Here is a 17,816-nt window from a genome sequence, read left to right on the forward strand (position 1 = left end):
ATGTAGTTATAACTTACATACAAACACCAATATTTAAAGAAAAATGGATCAAAATTTATTTTTGAATAAATTAAAGACATGACCGATCAGGTATTATTACTTAAAAAGAAACAGTATCAGATTAAATCAAACATATTCAATATTAAACTAATATCGATGCTTTACAAGCTGAGATTTACATTTCAACTATATAATTTTTGATGAATGATTGAACCACTTAATCAGGCATTTATTATATCAAAATCAGATTATAAACGATACATCTCTCATTTAATCTGCTTAAATTATTAAACCAGTTAAAGGCAAATTGAATGTTAGATCCTAAAATCTTACCAATTCAAAGAGTGGGGAAGACCCCTTAGTGAAACCAATAAGATAGCATTATAAGCACAAACCCCAATTCTCACACCACACCTCCAACAGAAGTGCAACAAAATCCTAATTCATCCACATTTTTCTTCTCTTTCTACTATCATTCATACCACGTTTGAGAAGAAAACCTAAATATCTCTATAATTGTAGCGTTCAAGTCTTTCTGGTATTTTCATCTCCTATTATAGCATAGCAATTTTTTAATATAAAAAATACATATTACCTAAGTACTATTCTCAAAAAAAAAAAAAACTGAATACACCCGTATAATTAGAACAAAGTGAAAGTGGTGAAATTTATTAATTTCTAGTGAAAACTTGAACCTGGAGTGTAAATAGCAAGATCAGGCCAGCCATTGCTACAGCCAGTCCAACAATTTGTATCCCCACCGCCACCACCTCCCTGTACACCGAAATAACTCTCATTGTTACTGTTATTGCTCTCTCTCAATCTCGGATCCCGATCCGAACTAGGACCGATTCCACGACCCGAAGCCAAATTCCCTCCAAAATCGTCAGTGTGTGCTGTTTCTGAACCCGACCCATTTGGATTCAACCCGTTTAGAAGATTCCGGAACTGCCCACTCGATGCCAGCAGCGAGCTAAAACTCCCACCGGTATCCGTCATCTTCCTTGCTTGATGATCAAGCGACAAGACATACATCCGGGTCTGATCGGCATCCGAAACCGAATTCTGAACCGCCGAGCTCAGAAGAACCTGTTGCGGAATCGTCGGCGGCGGAGAGGAGTCAGAGAGATTTTGGTTACGGATCGAGTCCGGAGCGGGGTTAGACTGGCGTTTGGGTTGGCTGCTACTGTCCGAGGAAGAGGAGCGTTTGGAGTTCTTGCGGGTGCCCCCACCGACGGGAATGTTCCGAAGGGCTCCGCCTTTGGTCCAATAACGTCGGCAGCTCTTGCAGAAATGGCGGGGCTGAGCTAAGTTGTAGTTGTTGTAGTAACAGAATTTAGTGTTGGTTGAGTCACAGCGCGGGCATTTTAGCTGCTCCTGCTCTGGAAAAACCGGTGCCTTCATTTGTTGAAAATCCGTCGGGTCATGCATTTCGATTAATCCTTGTGATCTCAAAAGGAGTAACAGATATCAAAATTTTCCCAGATTTGTAAACATAAAAGAAAGAAAACGTCAACTTTAATCACTTTTTGTCAAAATTTGATGATAAAGTTTCGTTCCGGTTTTTCTGCTTATGAGATGACAATGGACAGCAAAAAGGAAGAAAATGGAATTTTGAGGCTCGAGGATCAGAAAGCGGTGTTTTTTATCCAAATTTCAAGGAATTGAAAAGCTGTTAACCTTTCAAGCTTGGGAAGTGGCGAAAAAAGGCCACTGAAAACAAGACAAAAAGGAATACTATGTTTTTCTTTTGGGATTCATACTATCAGACAGACGAAGCAAAACATACACTTCCAGTTCATCAAAAGTACAAAATCAGAAACCATGAAGCTCGTGATTAAAAGAAAAAAAAAAAAGAGAAGAGACAAACAAGCACCAACCTAGTAACATAAAGTAAGGAATTCAAAGATTGAAAAAGTGTAGAGAGAAGGAACACATATTTGGGTGATGAAGAGTTTGATAAAATGCGTCTCTCTCCGCCTGAGAGTGGCCACTTTACTTTCAAATATAAAGAGACCAGACACTGTTTATCCCTCTCTTCCTCTATCTTTGAATGTCTTGGGGTCTGGGATTGGCTCAATCAACTTCTCTAAATAATGCAGTAATTAATTAAAAATAATCCCAAAGTTTTTATTACAAAAATATTTGTGAACAGCGCCCTTAAATATTCTTATGCCTAGATCCTTTTGGGAATGTTGCTAGTGTTCTTGTTTTATATTGGTGTTCGTTGACTTTTGTTTAGAAATATTTCGTGGGTCGGAAGATCGTATATGTCAATCTGATTAATTGCTCTTATGATCTAATCCACGTATTTTCAATCTCTTCTGTAAATAAAAAAATATGCGCCCAAGTTAAACCTTTCTACCCCACATTACATCATAAAATGAAAGGTTACCTAAATGATAGTGTGATGGAAATTTTTTATATGAAACATCAAGGATTTAAACTCTTTTAAAATTTTGAAAATAAAATAAAATTTATTTTTCTAAAAACTTGAATTTAAAAATCTCAACTTTATTAACACAATTAAATTTATTGCTTAAATACTTTATATATGTTACCTATTTTAAAGTTATAATTTAAGCTATTTGATTTGTACATATTCTGAACTTTGAGATCCCAATAAGAGACTTAACATCGATTTAAAAGTAATTATAAAATCATTGAAAAACATAAATATTTATTATTGTTGTTTTGTAAATGTGTTAATTTTTTATATTTTCTTAATATGATATTAACCATCCGTTGAATATAAATAATAAATAAATATCATTAAGGAAAAAGATTTATTTGTTATGTATGTATTACAATAGTTAGATATAAAATAAAATAAAAATATTTAGTACAATTTTAAAATTGAAATTAGAATGTTGAATAATAACTCTCGTAAAAATAAGACATCTTTAAAGTAAATAAATAAAAAATCCATTTCTTTGCTAAAAACAAGTTATAGGAATGACTAAATATTATCAATTGAATTAGTTTATTGCTAACTCATATATTAAAATACACGTAAAAAACAACACTCCTACCAAACTAGCATGATTAAAATGGTTTTAAAGATTATGATATTTTGGTGTTACTTGATAAATTGAAAATTTAAGTGCAGGATAGTTAAGAGTTGAAATTTCATAAATCTTGACTTGTTTGATATATTAATAAAATTAAATATTGAACATAATTAAGTTGTTTGATAAAATTAATATTAGTTTTAAATTTTTCTTAAATTTAATCCTATTAATATTAATATATTATTTTATTACATATAATTTATTAGAAAATTAAATAAAATAATTTAATCCTATTTATCTTATTAAAAAATTATTGAATTTTTATATTAAATAAAAATTAATAAAATTATTAAACACATTTAAAAAGTTAAATGTTAAAATTTTTCATTTCAATTAAATTGAAAATTTTAACGGTTTATAAACATATTATATTTATATTTTTATAAATTTTATATAAAAATATAATAAAATTTAATTAAATTTTAACTCGATTAACATCGACAGTATCAATATTATTACCAATATAATAAGATGTGAGTTCTAATGTTTATTCTACTATTTAAAAATTGAAATAAATTATGAATAATTTTAAACTTTGTATAAAAAAACAATTGTAATAATATTTACTACTTTATAAGCAAAAACATTTTGATAACTTCGAAACGTACCATTATCTCTGGCTAAACTATATAGCATTGTACAGTGTAGAGTAAACAAATTCCTGAAAACAACAAAAATGTCACATGTAATATGCTACCATAGTCTAATAACAAAGGTGTCTTTATCCCCTAAACAGTGAAAAAAAAATAAGACTTAGGAAAAGGACAAAATATGTAATTAGGCATAGCTCAAAGCTTCGAAATTCCGATTTATTGTTTTGAAAGAAATCAAAATTCCAAATAAATGAAGGAAAGTGGGACACATTAATGAAAAATATATTGATATTTGATTTATTCTTAAATCTACTAAAGATATTATTAAAAATTAAGATATAAAATCTCATATGGCGAATTGAAATGTGATTTAAATTCATATCGCATTAGTCGTATTTATTATAATTTAAAAAAAAAAAGAAAAATTAAGATACTAAAAATCTCCAATTCTTATAAGTTTATCAAAATCGGTTTAAAATGATTAAGCCAAGTAAGCGAAGCCGAAATATCCACCCCGAAGGCTGCGTGAAAATAAAGCAAGTTGCCCCTATCCATGGCTATGAAGAATAAGTTTAGATTAGAGATAGTGAATCAGGAGCGTTTATTGTGTTCGGGGGTTCGTATCAGGGCCGTGAAGGTAGGAATCGTAGCTTTACGGTGCCGTTAGCCAATATAACAGTCAGCACGTGGCGGAACCCCCACAACAGGTTGAGGCTTTGGGGCTTGGGGGAGGGTGAGGTGTTAGAGTGACAGCTGAGTCCAGTTAAGGGAATGTGAAAGTGGACCCACTAATTGGTCTGTTGTTTGCGTGTTGACACGTCCTTCCCGAAAATTGTAGAAACTCCCTTTTTAAATTTTTTACTGTTTGGTGGTAAGGTGAAATATTATAGCCACGTGGTTTTTATTAAGGTAAAATAAGAAAGAGGAGAAAGTGAATGTAAGTGTGCATCCTTTTTATTTTTCAACGCTGTGGAGGTATGATGAGATTGCATGAGAAAGGAGGGAGACGATGGGTGGGACCGTCCCAAGATGGCCACGAAGGAAAAGTGGAAAACGTGTTATCCCGTCATGTCTTTCTCGCATGCATCAAGCATTCACGCTTCTTTTATTTTGTTTTGGGTTAAATTTAGATTTATAATAATATTATTTTAAAATGTTACCTCAAAAAAATTAAAGGTGTTAATATCATAGACTTAAATTTTTGGGTAAATTTGTAATTGGTCACTTAAAAAAATCCTTATAATATCATCGCTCAACTTTTAAGATTTTTTTTTTAGCCACTTAAGTGTTAAATTCTTAACAACAACTAAACGTACACACCAAATTATGTCTATGTCATATTTACACTTTTATTTTAGTCATCAATTTTTTTAAAGTCTTAATTCAAATAAAAAATTAAGGATTAAAGTAAAAAAAAATAGAAATTAAAATAATGCATTAGAAAATTGCCTAATTATCAAGAGAGTTGTCCAGCAAATCATTTTAATGAAAATGACCAAAATGAAAGTGTAAATATGATCTAGCGTATAGAATTAACCGTGCAAAGGTTTAATGGTTGGATGACTAAAATGAAAACATTATAAAAGTTAGGTATTAAAATTATAAAAAAAAAATTTGAAAGCACTTTAAAGTTGGGTGAGCAGTATAATTTACCCTTAATTTTAGTCTATTCAATTTATATTCTGATTTTGTATGATATAGCTGTTTATACCCCAAAAAAGGTCATTATAAATGAAGTTAGGATACATTTCTTTTAATAAAGAGGTACCATTTCTTTAAATTTACTGAGAATGTACCTAATCTTAAGAGTGAATGGGATCCGCCGTTGTTTTATTTTTGTTGACTTTCGTTGTTACAAAGGGTTGATTTTTTTGGAAAGGATAGAGACTTGATATTTTTGATAGGGCTTAAGGGCAAGGTCAGTGTTTGAGCCTAGCCTCTATATCAACCCGATTTATTTCCTTGGTAAAAACAATAAATATTAGTAGTTTGTAAATTTACTTCAAAATTACAATAGAGGCATAGTTGTATCGTAAAATTAAAAAGATAATTAAATGTCTATTTGTTGATTTAAGAGGGAAGCAGGCAATAGAGGTTTGGTAGTAATTTTGTTACCTATAGAAAAAATATTGAATGAAAAGAATATTGGGGGTGGATATCGTCAAAAAGCAAGGATCTTCGCCTTTATTTTGTTCCATTCTTGTCGTCAAATACAAGCTGAATTATAAACAGATTTTTTTAGATACATTTAGAAACAAACTCACATTTGAGATGCAAAAATGGAAAAACCCTACTGTTAAGAAATATTTGCATTTCTAATAACAGAATCAACTCAAACATTAGTCCCCTTTATCATCATAATTTTCAGCTTTGTATTTAATATATAGATATAAGAAACAACAACAAATTATTCTTAAAATAAATAATTTGCAAAATTGTACATTAATATGGAGAATGGATATAATTTTACCAATTCATATAAGAGGATATCATTTTTGGTAAAGAATGGGTTGGGGACTATACATACACACTCTTCTTGCTTTTCGATTATTGTTATGAAGATTCGATGCCTTAAAAAGCCTGATATGATTGATCAACTTAACGCATTCAATTCTGCTTTTATTATTCTCATATATTATTATTATTATTATAAAAAGTTTGTCGCATATGAATATGAATATTAATTTAATATTAATATTCTATATTAAAATCAAAACTAAATAAACAACTAACATTACAGTTCTTAATATCAAATATTAATCCTTCGTATATTCGGGATTAAGGTTTTTATATATATTGTATCAAAATTGTTGTTGTTTAGGAAGAGGATCCTCTTAACAACTGGGATTTTGAATGTAATTGGAGAAGATTAAGCAACCCTTCTAACTCGAGGATTTGTTAAATATAAATGCATAAAAAAGGACTGAAAGTAAAGGGAACAAGAACATAAGATACAACATAAACCTAGCTATTCTCCCCAAATCTTTTTTTTTTCTTTCTTTTTTTTTAATTTTGGATTTTGTAGTCAAAAATAAATAAATCAATTGAGAAGAAACAAAAAATGGGGGAAAAAAAGAGTACATATTATCTATAAAAATAAAAAAAAGGAAACTAAAGGTTGAAGTTCCAAACATGACAAAAGAATCAATAAAAAAATTGATGCACTGCAAGTTTCAACAGCTCCTTCCTTCCCACCAAAGATTTTTTTTTTCAATAAAAATTAAAAAGAAAAAAAGAGAAACACTACATCTTAAGCTTAAACCTAGTGGTAAATATGGAACATCCTTTAGTTTGTTGTAGGAGAGCTACAATCACAATTTCCTGCTAACTTCAACCCGACACAAATCTAGAAACATTACTCCACATCTCATTGGGGAGGGGGTTAAAAATAAGAAGTAAAAAAAGAACTGGCAATGTTTTAGGGTTTATGAGGTGAAGTCATCGGTAAAAGAGAACCAAGCTGCCTGCACAGGAACATATATGGGTTTGCTTCCTCATGGATCTATGGCAGCCATTTCTTGGTCCGATACTATAGCATTTGCTACGGATTTTAAGGGCACCGGAAGTGTGAGAATCAATGTAGCCTGTAACTCACTGGTTGGGACTTGGGAGGGGAAAGGGAAAGGGAAAGGACCTTTTGTCATCAGCAACCTGAAACAAGTTAACCAAGCAAATATATTTCTTCTTGGACCATCTTTTATGCATAGTACATGTACAAGCTGTTTGCTGCAGCACATGCGATTGAGTTCTCTGTTGGGTGCCAAGCTAGGTGCAGCAACTTTGTCGTGAAATCAAAAGCATTTCCATTCGCATCAACTCCGGGGTTTTCTGCTCCTGTTATGAGTTATGACATTTACCAAAACAGTTCATTTCAATTTCCCCTTCATCCTGCCCCCCAGGGGATACAGCAAGAGACATGGTAGGAAGTATGAAATCAAAACAAATGAAAACCAACTCACTACCTCGTCTGACAACACGTGTTATGCTACTTAAGGATCTGGAAGGCCTTGAGGGAGTCTGAACTTGTCTTCTGAAAGAAAATTTAGATGTTTATAACTACCAACATCTTTACATAAATCATAATTCAAAGCACTCTATTTGTTACTCCACTTCAGTGAAATTTTTTACCTCATTGGATTTTTGCTGGCTTCCAGAGTTGTTGCCTCAGTGCTTCCAGGGGCACAACCGAATACACGGAATAGATTGCTGAGATCACAAGGGAAATAAATCACAATGCATGGAAGAAGATAAAAAACAAAGATTAGGGTACAGATTTTTGCTCAAAGACAAACCTGTAGGAACCTGTTGCCACTCTCAATCCATCACCACTTAGGCAACACTCAAATTTGTCAAAGATTGAATCATTTTCATACAAATCACACAGCTGAAACAATTAAAGAATGCATAATAAGCACACGACACAGCATATATGATTAATATCATCCATTTCAGAAGACAGAAACCATACCTTTGGCCTTAAGTATTCATGAACTTGGAAAGTTGCAACAGGACCCGAATCCATATTGATGTCCCACAACTGACACCCAAGTGATATGTAATCATGTTAAATAACAGGTCCTAAGATCCCCCATTAAACAAGGAAACACCAGATATTTATAATATCAAGAACACATCAATAATAATAAAGTTTAAAACCACCATTGGAAATCTTACAGCTGAAAGGAAGTGGGAAATGTGGTTAAATTTAAACAACACAAAGTAAATGATGATTTAAAGAAAACAATATTAATAGGTTTTAAATGAAGTGTGTTCAAATAAAAATATGGCATGTGACTGATTCAAATAGCGAAAACAAATATGGCTTGTGATTGATTCAAATAGAGAACAAGCTATCATAAAGTTTACAGAAAAAGCTATCAAACAGAGAAGGATGAACTTGTATATTCATGCTCAAATACAGAAAAGAAGAAGCATGAAAGAGAAACAGTCTTTTTTTAATAACTGTGTTATTGCAAAAGAATAAAAAAGAAACAAAGCCAAACCTTAAGAGTCATGTAATCACGGCTTAGAATATATCTTCCATCCCTTGCAAATTTGATATCGGAGATTGAGGCAATTATCTCTGTAAAAAATGATCTAGAACCAGGTGCCTCTGGTTCTTCAAACCTGTGGCATAGAATAGCAATCATTATTCGTAAAGTACACTAAAAGCTACTTGCAAATATACATACTTTTCTTAGTAAAAATGTACATAAATCCAGCAAAACACTTACAATTTGGCATGAGAATCACACAATGCTGACTGCCGCAAATCAATTACGCGAATTGAGCCCTTTGAACTGCTATATGCCAACGTATTACAGTGGGTAGGATGAAACTCTGCTGATGTTATTACCTCTGTGAAGATAGACATAACAATAGTTCAACCCTTTCACGAATTTATTGAACTGCACTAAAGTTGCAAATACTTTAAGCAGTGAACGCAACAAAGTATAGTAACGCTATGCTAAGGGCCTTACCAGTTAGATCTTCCATGTTTGCAGGCTTTACATCGACGATATTGAAACTTTGATTGCTAATTTCCAAGTTCCAAAGATTTATACGCAGATCATCAGCTGATATAAAAGTTTCGCCATCACTAGATAATAATATAAGAGGAACAATATCAGTATATCTTGGCAAATCAAGCTAATTATGAAAAGCAAAACTCAGGAACAGGATGTGTTTTCAAACACACACACACACACACACACACATCTCATATAACAGTATATCTTAGTGTCGTATTGGGCATTAATGTATTTAGCAAACAACACACGACTTGATATAACATTTCTTGAAAGTTTATTAGCAAGATTCAACTCTTCTCCAACACATAGATATTGGAATGGAATTAAACATATATTTAGATATCTTAAAGGAACAACTAATTTGAAGTTATTTTATTCAAATGATTTAAATTCTCAATTAGTTGGCTATGCAAATGTTCAATATTTATTGGATCCCCATAAAGGTTGATCCAACAAGATAATTATTTACATGTGAAGGTACAACCATATCATGGCGTTTAATGAAATAAATATTAGCCCTTGCCTCTTAAAATCATTGAGAAATAATTGCAATGCATGAGACTAGTATAGAGTGTGTTTGGCTAAGGCTAAAACAAATCATGTATAATTTATCTCTACAAGAAAAGGCACCAACCATTTTATACAAAGATAATGCAACGTGTATACCTCAATTAAAAAAAAGAGAGGATACATTAGGAAATAGAATAAAAAATATTTCACCAAAATTATTCTTCACTCATGATATTGAGAAGAAAGATGATATTGAAGTTCAACAAATTCATTCCTGTGATAATTTAGCAGATCTGTTTACCAAGGCATTACCCTGAATATCAGAAGGCTTAAATATCTCCATAATGATTTCCAAACAATTACATGAAGAATAAAAATACTACAGAAAAAATTATGTGCAGACAATCGGTCTTCAAAACTAGTAAAAAATGATTGTGATAAAAGACAAATCCTTCTTGACTCAAATGTGTAGTATGGGCAAAAAACTCTAATGCTTCAATGGTGGCATGCATAAAGCATGCAAAGTTGATAGAGCCAACTTACACAATCTCCCGCAAAATGAGAATGTGATGATGGTTCATACACCTTAAAAAAGGAAACAAATATTTCATAAAGAAAAACTCCATTCATAGCATTTGCATCCTATTGTTAATAGTTATCCAATTTCCTCAAAAGTATTATTCATTCCTAAAGAATGAACATTATCTTCAAGAGACCATTTCAATTACAGCTTCTTGCTTGGACATGACATCGCAAGTTCAGCAACAGAATGTTTTTAGGGAATCAGGATTTTATTATACAAATACATAAAATCAATCATTGTTAATCATTATACCTAGTGAATCCTATGCCTTCACAAAAACATAAATTTTAAATGGAAAAGCAGAAAGCTAGAAAGCTAGGACCCAATCCATGCCAGTTCTCACATTCAACTCTAATCTAGAACCTGAAACTAGATCACACCAGTTTGTTACAACACACCTACAACGGTCACTGGAAAGGACAAAAGTGATCAAGTGAGAGGTTGAGGTTAGCACCTCTGTACAAGATCGTAGTGTGTCATGTTGTCTTGTCCCCTTTGCATTGAAGAGCTATGTTACGTTAATTTGGCATACTTTAGGGTGCCATAGCTATGTCGACATGACATGATATTGATACGAAACGGAATATGTGTTGGACTTGGGTCTGAGTGTTCCGACTCACCTTTTTGGGCTGTGAGAGGTGGCAGCTAATGACATTGTAGTGGCAACTCACAATGGTGAGGATGTTTTGAAGCTTCAAAAGGTTTTAGGAGGAAGAGCCAGTGGTGGAGAATAACATACTAAAAAATCAGCCATTTGGAGCGACAGAATGAGATGCTCATGAGGTAATTGCTGTGGTAAGCTTTTTGGAGGCATTGGATAAACAGAGAGTGGAGAAAAAGGTAAAAGTGTTGGTAGAATTTGATAAAAATGTGATTCTGACCAGAGGCAAGAGAGGCAGTCCACCATTGGATTGTTAGTTTTAAGGTACTGCTGAGCTTGTAGAGGGAGTCTACAGAAATGAGGAAGAAAAGAAATTTTAAATTTTATATGTGCATCACACTCTGCCTTTAGGTGGGACAGAGAAGAAAGAAAAGGAATTTAAAAAAAAAAAGAAAAGAAAAGAAATAAAAGGAGGAAAAGAAAGAAGAGAAAAAAAGAAAAGAATGTAGAGGAAAATTGACTGGCCCAAAGAGGGGGAGAAACAATCTTAGGCCTCTTTTATATTTTAGGCTTTCAATTGATCATATAACATATAATATCAAGGATTTAAGATAGCCAAAATACAAATATTTAATACTAACATTAACTATAAATATATTTGAATTTAAGTATTTAAATCACTCGAATTTCTATATACCATGTCAGGACAGTTTCTAAATCACTTGAATTTCCACAAGTTTAAGAAAAAAAGAATCTGACCCTTAAATTCATACCCATATCAGAAACCTGATCCAGGTCCATATAACATTGCTGAAGAATGAAGAATACCTATGATCATATAACAAATAATATCGGGGATTTAAGATAGCCAAAATACAAATATTTAATACTAACATTAACGACAAATATATTTGAATTTAAGTATTTAAATCACTCGAATTTCTATATACTATGTCAGGACAGTTTCTAAATCACTTGAGTTTCCACAACTTTAAGAAAAAGAAGAATCTGACCCTTAAATTCATACCCATATCAGAAACCTGATCCAGGTCCAAATAACGTAGCTGAAGAATGAAGAATACCTATGGCCTATGTTCCAGTTAATAGATAAGGAAGACAGAGCCAGGGTGGAGGTCTACAGTGTGATACTCAAGTATGATCCAAAAAGACATGCTAACAATGTGTAGGAATCAGGAACCATCAAGTAAAATAACTTTGGAGGATTAAGGATCTCTTATACTAACATTGCTAAGACAGAGCAGAAGGACATAGCTTAAGCAATTATCAGACAGAAACTCTTAAAAAGGGCATTCAAGTGTCTAAGCTGATGACGGATTTCCTCCATCAGAGAAGAAAAATGAAAAGGTGCATGGTTCTACCATAAATTATCCAGGAAAAAAATTGTACCTCCTGTTCAAATATCTCTAAATATAGTAAGTCAAAACAAAAACTATTGTAATAAAAGTAAAAGAGATGGCTACCTGTTATTTGAAACAGAATTAATGTGATAATCATGAGCATGGGCATATACTCTTCGACATCTAGCCACTAGGTTGGTCTCCTGACTTGTTACCTAGACACAGTAAAGATCAAAGGTTAGCGCAGAGAAAAAAGACCAAGAAGAATTCAGACAATAAAAAGAAACATGATTATTCAACAATAAAATCCTAAGCCCACACCCAAGCCAGAAAAAGAGAAGACCAAACAATCAGGTGATCTTCAAAGTAATTGTTCCACTTATGGTCACAAAGGCCTCAGTCACCCAAAAAGATGTAGAACTGAAAGTGACAAATTCAATAATATCTAGCAGGATGGAATCTAAAACCTAACAGTATATTTTACATGAATACCTAGAAGTGCATATTTACAGGAAAAGATGCAAAAAGATGACATAAAAGACTAAATACTCATCACATACACATTCACCACAGATCATGGACTTTGCCCCAAATTCAGTTAGGCATCACATCAGAGAGAAAGCTCTGAGCTAGTCCAAGTATTGCTCCTTGAACACAAATGGTGCTATAAAGTCACCACCTTAATTTGGACTTCTTTTAAAATTTAAAAGTTTTTATTATCCTAACTAGCCTTGAGTTACGAAAGACTCATATAGCTTGAAAGGTATTCAAAAATTCGCCTAAATCGTAATAAATGACTGTGTAGAGTACAACTACCACAGGTAAATGCAATGATGGCAGGCCTCCAGGTGGGAAAGAGAAGTCATTGCCCAAATAGTTGTAGGATCTGTCAGGGGAGCCTCCATTTGCAAGACAATGTTTGGGGCTACTTGAACTAGCAATGCTGCCATTTCCTACAGCTTTTGATGGGTCCAAATTCATGTCTGAAATTTTCTTGACCTTCTTTTCTTGTACCTGTAGAACCCTCAGACAGACGGCAGAATTAAGCAGGCGTGACAATAAGGACCAAGCTATTCATAATAATACCAATCACCAAAAATGCTTAACACGGATACTTAGAAGAATAGGACTAAAATGAGAAATATTACCAAGCATGTTTGAATTTGCAATTCTATCCATGCATCAACCCTATTGCAGTGGTTTTACATAGCATATTCTATTATAAACGCATAAACAAAATTACCAACGACTACTTGTATACAAAGTGATCACATGGACAATCTACAATCAAACTGAAATACATATAATTAAACAAAGTTGCTGCATAAATTTCCTTCCTACCTTCCAAAACTTGATGGTTTTATCATTGGTTGAAAGGAGAAAGAGTGCACCGTTGGCTGTTTGACACCATCTTATTTTGTTGATTTTTTCTTCTATTTCCAAACTCTTGAGATAGTCAAACTGAAAAAAAAGAAAAAAAAAATAGAGGCACAGAGAGCACAAAAGCAGAGCCTAGTGAGAAACAAGTGTTTCTGTGCATATGTTCATGATGTGCATATATCACAGCATCAAAAAGGCAAAGAGAGAGCACCTCAGGCTCATGGCTCTGGAACTCGGTCTTGTAACGAAACTCGGGATGCCGACCAATCGGATACTCCATTCTCTCCAAATCCCTTCTCGGCACACCATGCTATAAATTGGAATACAATAAGTTATTATTAAGTTGAAAGAACACTAAGTCAATATATTAACATTAGTGAAGGTAGCAGAACCCACATCCTTTGTATCTGTCCTCTCAAAGAGAACAACCCGGCCCCCACGGTCACCAGTTGCAAGATGATCCCCAGTTTTATCAAATTCAATTGCTGAAATAATATCAACTGCAGGAAGAAACAAAATTTCTTAAGAAAATACACTTGGACTGCCAGTAAGATTATTGATAAATTTGGCAAGATTGTCAAACTTTCTATACAGAAAACTCATTGTTTGGGAAGAAGCCTGAATCTTGTTCTTTCTATCAAATAATCATAAATCTCAGTGAATTGACACAATCTTTGTTTTCTACACAACATCTTTCTCTGAGAAAACCAAGAAGGTAACAGTTTGATAGAATTTAAACTATTTCTGCAGTACCCTAACAAGAATAATCAACTGCAATTGTAATGCAATTCACATATCCCTTGCATAATAATTATCGTGACAAGCTTAAGGAAAAGTCCTTCTGGCCATGACAAGCTTAATTTGGATAGAAAAGAAGAATAAAAAGAGAACTACTACTCAGTGAGTGACAAGTTCTTATATTATCACAAAGTCCAAGTGTAGAACTTGTGACAAAAGATGATTCCTTTCCAAAAAAAAAAATCCTTGCCAGAGACCATCAGTCATTGGTTTTCCAAAATTCAAAATAGTATTTTGCAATATTTAGCTAAACTATTAGTTGTTGCCATACTGCTATTGAAGTGTTCAAGTTGCTTCAAAGAGAAATCCTTACTAGAAATATGCATGAAGACCTAACGATGTGACCTACCTACCTAGCTTTTTAGAAGCAAAAAGACATTCGTACAAGGTAGCCACCCAAATTTTCAATGAAAGCATCCATGATCCAACTATCATCTGCAGTTCTACCTCAAACTTTCCATCTTACCAACTCTCCAGCAACTGAGCAGCATCATGCTAGCTCTTTCACCTTTTCATCATACCCTAAGGTCTCTCTTCATCTGTTTCAGTATAAGTTATGTACTTTCATGTTCACACACCATACACTTAAACAGGATCAAACTAACTTATTGAGCCAAGTTTCACCAACCACATACTGAACTGCACGATCTGAATTTAAGCTGAGTATCTAAAAGGTCAAATATCAACCTCCACTAAGCTATCCGTATAAGCACCATACACTCAATCATTTAACTATACCTAACCCACTTTCTGCTTGTCCCATTTACTAGAAAATTTCTCATAATATAATCCATTCCTAGTAGAAATAAACCACCACCAAGTAATCCCAGGAATCTGTAAAATGTATCTCTCTTTCATCCCCCACCATAGAAATGGTAAACCCATGGCACATCAATTTTGTCATCCATCCATGGGTTAAGACTTTAAGTGGCACAAACTCCTTAAACAAAATCAATCTCCATCTAATAAAATCACAATACCCAGATTCCAATTTCAATTAATTCTCAATACTATTAATCAATGGCCATGCACTAAAAATTCTACAACCAAAAATTATGTGCAAATAATTTATTAAGATCCAAACCATTGCAATTAAGTTGATTTTGCAGAAAAAAATTAAAAAGGAAAAGAGGGCACATCACTAACTTAATCAAGTTCACTTCAACACTAGCTTCTTATTTTTTTTTCCCTAATACTAGCCAAAGATTATTCAAAACAATATATAGGCAGAAACCTAAAACCCGAAACCAAAAAAGAAGGCGCAATTTTTCTCTTACCCATTAACCTAAACAAGAATTACTCAAGGACCCATGATCCGAAATAGATCCAAAACATAAAAAAAACCCTAATTCCAATAGAACCAACAAACCACAGATTGGATCCAGGAATCAATTAATAATTTACCTTCTTGAACTTCTTCTCCAGCGGTTCGTTCACCGAATACCTGAGAGAATTTCCAATCCAACGGCTGTGGCGGGCCCGCCGGAGCTGCGACTAACTCATCGCCTCCGTTCATTTCCCTCACTCACTCACTCACTCACACGCACACACACACACACACACTCTCTCTCTCTCTGTGCGTTGGTTTGTCTCTGCCTGCGTTTTCCACAGTCTGAAAATCAATCGAAGAAACGGAAAATGTAACGGCCCAGATTTCACCAAAGTCCCAGAATCAAATCAAAGATCGCATATTGAGTTAGCTTTTTTCTTTTGTTTTCCTTTTTCCTTCTTAAATCCGAAGGGGGAAGTATGTTTCGCTTTCTATAATTCAACCATTGATAATACCCCCCAAAGAAACACAAACAGAGACCCAAATTTTCTTTCCTCGTATTAAAAAATTACATATAAAAAAATGGTTTTTTTTTTCTTTTTTTTTTCCTATCCATTAAGGAGAAATTTGGTATTTTGAATTTTCTTATTAGATTAAAATTTTAATTGACATAATATTAAAACGAGAAAAACACACACACCTGCTTTCCATTTTATCTATGGGTCTATGTCAAGCAGATAAGATATTTATAATTGTTAAATATTTAAAAAATTAATTCCTCCAATTTTTAATATGATAATTATTTGTCTAAGTATCCTAATATAAATATGTGAATTCACATCTAACTCAAAGAACCATATCTATTGTATACCAAATCAATTACATATTCAAATATGTTTATGAAAAATAGAAGTATAAAATTGATTAATAACTAATTATCCAATTGGTATAAAATGTAAGTGGCTAAATCTATAATATGCATAAATAAATGAATTTTGGATCATAAATTTTAATTTCTCACTTTATACAAATCAAAACCAAAATTAATAAAAAATTATATATTCAAATTTATTTTTATCATGAACAATAAACATAGCTTAACAAAAATTATCTCGATAAATAATAATTTCAGTGACATCAAAATGGTAAAACATAGTCTATAACTATTGAGAACAAACAAATAAAGAACTAGAAAGTAAAATATATGTATTAGAGGGATTTACAATATCCCTCCCTAACTTATCGAATATGTTTGTACATTGATTACTTTCCTTACACGTGTGCTTCAACTGATATAGGTGGAAACCATCAAAGAGTGTCCTGCAATCAGGTATCAAAGTATAAAGTAAAGGTTAATCAACTTTTGATTGCAAATTAAGCGTGTAACCGAACAAGCATCAATTTCATTGACATGAGAAACATTATTATCCCTTGCAATGATAAGACCATCTCTTAATGGCCATAGTTCTACTTGAACACTAGTAGCAGACGATATATGGCTATATGCTAGAACAATCCAATCCCTATTACTATCCCAAATAATTATTCTTGTTCCAACTTTCCCAGGAGTAGTTAAGGTGAAGCCATCCATATTCAATTTAAGTCATCCTCGTGGAGGTGGTTCCCAATGAATTCCTACCATAGTGCGTAGCCCATATTGCAATGCCGGCACGAAGAGAGCATAGAATCCACAACAACATCCTTAGATAATCCAATTTTCCCTAGCATAAAAGCAAGTATAACTCTCCAAGGGATTTAGTGATCTTAATGCCAAGCTTTGGCATTCAAGTTATACTTTAACTAGCCACATAGCAAAGCACCAAATTGAGTTCAATTATGCCCCCTTAGCCAATTTTCGTTCCACCATTGTAGAGAGACCCTACACTCTTTACGTACAAGTGTAAGGGTTTTCGGTGATCCTTGCATAAGGGGCACTTCTCATCCACTTGTCTCCTCTCCACTTAATGACCATTTCAGTTGGGACAATCTCATGGAATCACACTTAAAGGGAAAAATTACGTAATTTTGGAGGGACTTAACTTCCCAAACATGTTTCCAATGTGATCAGATTTTAATCTCAGCAATAAACTTGGAAGCTAAGTCATTTTTGGTAAAGTTATA

The 17,816-nt window shown here is 33.0% G+C and overlaps 2 protein-coding genes across 4 annotated transcripts; both read right to left on the reverse strand.

The window, feature by feature from the left end:
* Positions 1 to 358: 358 nt before the first annotated feature.
* On the reverse strand, positions 359 to 2,211 carry LOC108452218 (dof zinc finger protein DOF3.1). Its single transcript, XM_017749985.2, has 2 exons — positions 1,881 to 2,211; positions 359 to 1,442 (listed from the first exon to the last, which is right to left on the reverse strand). The coding sequence occupies exons 1-2, from the start codon at positions 1,888 to 1,890 to the stop codon at positions 679 to 681; spliced, it is 774 nt and encodes a 257-aa protein (XP_017605474.1). The 5' UTR covers positions 1,891 to 2,211; the 3' UTR covers positions 359 to 678.
* Positions 2,212 to 6,852: 4,641 nt separating this feature from the next.
* LOC108453316 (serine/threonine protein phosphatase 2A 55 kDa regulatory subunit B beta isoform) lies at positions 6,853 to 16,411 on the reverse strand. 3 transcript variants are annotated; one of them, XM_017751343.2, is made up of 14 exons: positions 15,830 to 16,411; positions 14,024 to 14,127; positions 13,839 to 13,937; positions 13,589 to 13,708; positions 13,064 to 13,261; positions 12,371 to 12,462; positions 9,145 to 9,263; positions 8,899 to 9,022; positions 8,668 to 8,791; positions 8,133 to 8,201; positions 7,957 to 8,048; positions 7,793 to 7,870; positions 7,627 to 7,694; positions 6,853 to 7,498 (listed from the first exon to the last, which is right to left on the reverse strand). In XM_017751343.2, exons 1-14 carry the CDS (start codon positions 15,939 to 15,941, stop codon positions 7,362 to 7,364), a joined length of 1,536 nt encoding a protein of 511 aa, XP_017606832.1. In that variant the 5' UTR covers positions 15,942 to 16,411; the 3' UTR covers positions 6,853 to 7,361. The 3 variants fall into 3 exon arrangements, with proteins under 3 accessions (XP_017606832.1, XP_017606833.1, XP_017606831.1); XM_017751344.2 differs by having other exon boundaries at positions 7,627 to 7,691; positions 13,061 to 13,261; XM_017751342.2 differs by having other exon boundaries at positions 13,061 to 13,261.
* Between the last annotated feature and the right edge of the window lie 1,405 nt (positions 16,412 to 17,816).

The sequence above is a fragment of the Gossypium arboreum genome, chromosome 5 (assembly GCF_025698485.1).
Source record: "Gossypium arboreum isolate Shixiya-1 chromosome 5, ASM2569848v2, whole genome shotgun sequence".
Taxonomy (NCBI): Eukaryota; Viridiplantae; Streptophyta; class Magnoliopsida; order Malvales; family Malvaceae; genus Gossypium; species Gossypium arboreum.